The sequence below is a fragment of the Oncorhynchus kisutch genome, linkage group LG20, assembly GCF_002021735.2.
Source record: "Oncorhynchus kisutch isolate 150728-3 linkage group LG20, Okis_V2, whole genome shotgun sequence".
Taxonomy (NCBI): Eukaryota; Metazoa; Chordata; class Actinopteri; order Salmoniformes; family Salmonidae; genus Oncorhynchus; species Oncorhynchus kisutch.
In genome coordinates this window covers 8,295,560-8,301,559 of record NC_034193.2, presented here as the reverse complement: position 1 = coordinate 8,301,559, position 6,000 = coordinate 8,295,560, and the positions used below count along the sequence as shown (strand labels likewise).

The window sequence follows — 6,000 nt, the reverse complement described above, 5'->3', positions numbered from 1 at the left end:
GTCACTGAGTAGGCTGATACCCCATATGAAACATGAAACATCCATAGGCTGTACGGAGCATAAAAGTAATGCCCCAAATGCAATTCTGAATTTAAATACATCCACAATGCGATTTCAACTGATTTGTTTTGGGTAAATTTAACTAATAATTGTCTTTTGGTGAATTTGTATAACAACATTCAAACCGTTGTTTAGCGTCATCTAGATCATTTGTGGCATGATTCCACAATTTTTTTATCGGTGTGCATCAGTTTCAATGGAGGGCTTTTATTTTGAAGGTAAACCGCTGATTCCACTATCGTTGTTATGAATGTTGTTCACAACACGCTGGTACAACATTGGTGTGACTGTTCACCTCTAACAGCACTCTAGAGTGAAATGAGGAGAGAGAGAAGGAGGGTTGTTCAGAAGCAGAGCCAAACTACTATTCCAAATTAACTCAACGTGCTCCGCTAACGTGTCTCTGTATGTGCGAGAACAAAATAAGTTGAAAGTGACGGAGCCGACCTGTTAACGCCGGGAAAGAGTCATTCGTTCGTTGTGCCCCTTGGACATGGAGCGCTTATGCGGACCAGAGCTCCCGTTCTGGGTAAGTAAGGCTTGTCGGATGGCAGGCAGTTGAGTTCACGGTTGTGATCACCTCGTGTATATCACAAGGATCTGAAACAAGGACGTTATCTTGGCTTCAATGTTTTCTATGTGTAAGCCGCAGAAATGGTTGTGTATAGTTGACTAATTTAGCAATGTTTCATGGTCTTGGTTTTGGAGGTGTGCAGTTACAGTACAACCGTAACCCTAAAGATATAAAAATTTGCCAGATGTCACTGGGTGTATAAATGTGAAGCATACGGTTGGCGTTTCCTCTCACTACCAAATATGGTAGTGAGAGGAAGCCCACTGGCAGTGGGAGAAGATGGAACGAGAGAGATTTTGTCCAACATTTTCTGCACATTCTCTTCAATTAAACATTTGATCTCACTACAGTACTCCGTTCCAACAACTATAATTAGTTATGAACAGAGTGGACTAAGTTTTGTAGACTTTACTCTTTTCCAAAGTTAAAAAAAAAATCGCGCTGTTTGAGCGCAAAGGCAAATTGAGTTATTGCACAGGCGCACTTGAGTAGGCGTTCCGTAACGGAAATATGCGGCTGTATACTAGAACGCGCCAATAGGATATCGCTAGGACGTGCTTGGCTCGGCCCACATCATTGCTGGGTTCTGCCCACTGACTCATTTGTTTGCGTTGGAAACGACAAGGTGTGGTTTATCTTGGTTTAGTTATACATCTTTGAAAGCTTGGTGTTGGGGATTTAATTAAACAAGACACCGAGCGCAGTTAAAGTGTAATAAACCAACAAGGAAATGTATTCGGTCCTGGATGCTTGCGTAAACTGTAGCCAACCCATTTCAGAACAAATGTTAAATTAGTTTAAAATATGTCTATGGCCAAATTTCAACCATGTAAAAAAGTGAAATTATGCATTTTATTTAACCTTTATTTAACCTTTTATTTAACTAGGCAAATGCTTATTTACAATGGCGGCCTACCCAGGCCAAACCCGGACGACCCTGGGCCAATTGTCTGCCGCCCTATGGGACTCCCAATCACAGATGTGATACAACCTGGATTCGAACCAGGGACGGTTTATTTATTTATTTGACCTTTATTTAACCAGGTAGGCTAGTTGAGAACAAGTTCTCATTTGCCACTGCGACCTGGCCAATGTAGTTAATTAGTGATTATGTTAAGATTGTTTTTATAAGTTTAATGCTAGCCAGCAACTTACCTTGGCTCCTTGCTGCACTCGCGTAACAGGTAGTCAGCCTGCCACGCAGTCTCCCTGTGGAGTGCAATGTAATCGGCGGCAAATTATGAAAGCTTGAAATCGGCCCCAATTAATCGCCCATTCCGATGAATCGGTCAACCTCTAGTTATGAGAGGTGAGGACCTTGAGTGTTTGTGCTGCCTGCCTGTACTTGGTCTAGACCAGGGCTTTTCAAACTGGGATCCGCAACCCTCTAGGAAGGGGGGGGGATATTTACTTCATGAATAGCGCTAGCTGCAACTGAATACCATTGTGGATACCATTTTTATGCCTCTGTGTCCAGTATTAGGGAAACTAGCACTGGGTTGTGAAACTACCTCAAACTAGCTTCAGCACAATGACGAAGGGCAGTGTGTCTGCAGGTTTTTGCTCCTCCCTTGTACTTGATTCATTAAGGTCACTAATTAGTAAGGAACTCCCATCACCTGGTTGTCTAGGTTTAAATTGACGGTATAAAAAAACAAAACCAAAAACCAGCAGACACCTCGGCCATCCAAGGAAAGAGTTTTACACCCCTGGTCTACAGCGTGTTAGCTGTTTCTGTTTATCTGACTCTAGGGAAGTAGATGAATGGCTTCATTGCCGAGACACACACTATCCCGTTAATATGGAGGAAAAGCAGTAATTGGGTCTTATTACATTACATTTTTTTTAGTAAGTCATCATTTTCGGGATGGAAAACCTGTTTCTGTCGATTTTTAAACCAGGGGTGGGCAACTTCGATGGAGGTTGGGGCCACATAAAATGTGAACTCATCATGAGGGGCCACAGTATACCCACATTCATACCCACCATGCAGTCAGAGCGGGCCCTAGCCTTTTACTGCCTCTAGGCGATATTCTTTCACCTTGCGAGCCAAACATTTTAGCCCCCTCCCCCCCCGTTGACAGTGGAGAGAACATTTATGTTTTATAGTTCATTTTATGGAATTCTACACATCTTGACATGGGGGCAGTGAGAGGATTTAACCATTTTTGTAACTCATTTCCTGCAATTAAACAATTTTTTTGCCCGTGGAGTGGAGAGAAATGTTGTCCGTTTTTAATATGATATCTGACTGCGAGTGACTAACAAAATTAACGGGGGTGGGGGCCCCCAGGCGGTAATTCGACCATGAACTACTAAGTTTTGATAGCTGACTGCTAGACTAACTTACCCATGAAAAATGTTTTACTTGACATTGGCTAATTGAGTGACTACAACACTGTCAGTGACTGACAGTCAAAAGCTGCTGATGCGGGGGGCTTTACCTAGCGTAGACTTATAGATGACCTGGAGCCAGTGGGTTTGACGACGACTATGTAGTGAGGGCCAGCCAACGAGAGCATACAAGTCGCAGTGGTGGGTAGTATATGGGGCTTTGGTGACAAAACGTGATGGCACTGTGATAGAATGCATCCAATTTGTTGAGTAGAGTGTTGGAGGCTATTTTGTAAATGACATCGCTGAAGTCGAGGATCGGTAGGATACTCCGTTTTAAGAGGGTATGTTTAGCAGCATGAGTGAAGGAGGCTTTGTTGCGAAATAGGAAGCCGATTCTAGATTTAGTTTTGGATTGGAGATGCTGAATGTGAGTCTGGAAGGATAGTTTACAGTCTAACCAGACACCTAGATATTTGTAGTTGTCCACATATTCTAAGTCAGAACTGTCCAGAGTAGTGACACTAGTCTGGCGGGAGGTTGCGGGCAGCAATCAGTTGAAGAGCACTTAGTTTTACTAGCATTTAAAAGCAGTTGGAGGCCACGGAAGGAGAATTGTATGGCATTGAAGCTCGTCTGGTGGTTAGTTAACACAGTGCCCAAAGAAGGGCCAGATGTATACAGAATGGTGTCGTCTGCGTAGAGGTGGATCAGAGAATCACCAGCAGCAAGAGCGACATCATTGAGGGGGGGGTCTTGGGCAAGTTTCTGCAGGGGGTGCAGAGATGATGGCCGGTGTAGGGGTAGCCAGAGGAAAGCATGGCCAGCCGTAGAAAAATGCTTATTGAAATGATCAATTATCGTAGATTTATCGGTGGTGACAGTGTTTCCTCAGTGCAGTGGGCAGCTGGGAGGAGGTGCTCTTATTCTCCATGGACTTTACAGTGTCCCAAAACATTTTGGAGTTTGAGGTACAGGATGCAAATTTCTGTTTGAAAAATCTAGTCTTTGCTTTCCTGACTGACTGAGTATATTGGTTCCTGACTTCCCTGAAAAGTTGCATATCACGGGGACTATTTGATGCTAATAAAGAATGCCACAGGATGTTTTTGTGCTGGTCAAGAGCAGTCAAGTCTGGGGTGAACCCAGGGCTATATCTGTTCTTAGTTCTGCATCTTCTGAATAGTAATGTCTTCGACACAGGTGGACAGCATGTAACTTAACGCCTTCAGTTGTTCACCGGGAATTGCCTCTGCTGCAACAGGTGCACTGTTGATATTTGCGGTAAAGCTGATTATTTTGTGATACGAGTGAACCATTTTTGTACAACATCCAGTGGGGTGAGTTTTTAAAGTAGAAAAGTGACCTGAAGACATGATTCAACTTTCTTTTGTATTCTACAGTTGAATGGAGCTGGGCTCTGTGTGACGTTCATTAGTCTTTAGGAAATGTGGTTTAGCACGTCTTAACTGAGAAGTGACTGAGTTATTTTCGTCGAAAGAAAGAAATGGTGACACCAGACTGAATGGTAAACATCCATGCATGTGTTAAGGACATTCAATTCCAGTTTCAGTTTCATTCACTTCCAATTGTAGTGTATTTTAGGGGGAAACTAGATGTTGGACACAATAGATTATATAGAGGGTTTTCAGTGTCTGTAAGCGGCCCAGTGCTGTTTGACTCGGGGATATCCCACTGTCACTTTAAATGGAGAGATTCTGGAAACCAGGGTTAAAGAAACGACTAGAATTCTATTGGAACAGTTATGTTCGCTGTTCCGATAGACTCCTAGCCATTGCGCTAACGCTATTTAGCAATAGCTGCAACTTCCTTCAAAACTGCACACAGCAGAAACATAAACATGTAATCCACGAGTTTATCTGACTCGGGGTAAATAGAAAAAGGTCTTAATTGCCAGAATCTCTCAGTATCCGTTTGACTCCAGTAGTGTTGTTTTAACGTTAAGTAGGGAATTGCTGACTTGACAAAATGTATTCCAGTCATCATGACTCTGGCTCCCCTCACTTTGTTACCGTATTGACTTATCGTTACCTCAGATGACTTTGTGAGCTTTCAGAGATGATTCACGTTTCTTTGGTTCCTTAATTAAGCAATATATCATGAGGCCATTGACTTATTCCACATTTAGTTGTGTTACAGCCTGAATTAAAAATGTGTGTGTGTGTGTGTGTGTGTGTGCACTTCTTTTCTTTGGATATATCCACAATAATTAGACTGATGTATGAATCTGGCTCAGAGAAGTTGTCAGTCTGGACACATGAATATTCTATGGCACATTGGAGATCACGAAAACTGCAACATTGTTGCACAGCTCATAGAGACAGGAAGCAAGGTTAAGACCCCCCCCCCCCCCCACGATCAGCTAGAAGCATGGGGGAAATAACGTCTAGACTCTTATTCTCTTTTCTTTTTTCAAGGGAGATGAAGGGTAGGAATTGCCTGGCTGTGCTGTGGGACAGCGGATGAGTATTGATAATTCAAATGTCACTGTTGACAGGCATTACCAAACGATTGTCGTGAATAACTCCCTCCCAAATCCGTTTTTATAATAAGTATTGTTGAGTATTGCTTTTTCAGATAAAAGACTTCAGGTAAATACAACATGTAAGAAACCAGAGTACAACATTCACTCGAGTTCTCTACTTAAAATGGAAAAATTAGCTTTAAAGACATGATTTAATGATCTTTGTTTTCCAGTGTTAAGAACCAATCTGTGAATGCCACATGACCAGTGTTTTACAGTGTATTGCTAACTATCTGGTTGGGTTTACAGCCCCCCCCCCCCCATCCCTCCCGTACACAACACTGAACTAATTAACAAATCCCCTCCGATTACCCACTATCTGCCGATTCATGTAGAGGGAGAACCCGTGGAGAGGTGTGTGTGTTGTGTTAAAAGAGTGAGATTGTGTAAGAGGGGATACACAGAAAGTGAAAACATGAGGGGATCTGTGTGTGACGCGTGTGGGATGAGTGGTGTCAACAACAGTGGGATTCCATAGAATTACAGT

General features: G+C 42.8%; 1 protein-coding gene across 1 annotated transcript in view; it reads left to right on the top strand.

The window, feature by feature from the left end:
• Window positions 1-332: 332 nt before the first annotated feature.
• LOC109866065 (canalicular multispecific organic anion transporter 2) overlaps window positions 333-6,000 on the top strand; it is a 72,332-nt gene continuing 66,664 nt past the window's right edge. Inside the window, exon 1 of the mRNA XM_031799230.1 lies at window positions 333-589. Within this exon, the coding sequence (XP_031655090.1) occupies window positions 554-589 (36 nt within the window). The 5' untranslated portion in view covers window positions 333-553. The remainder of the gene's footprint in view (window positions 590-6,000) is intronic.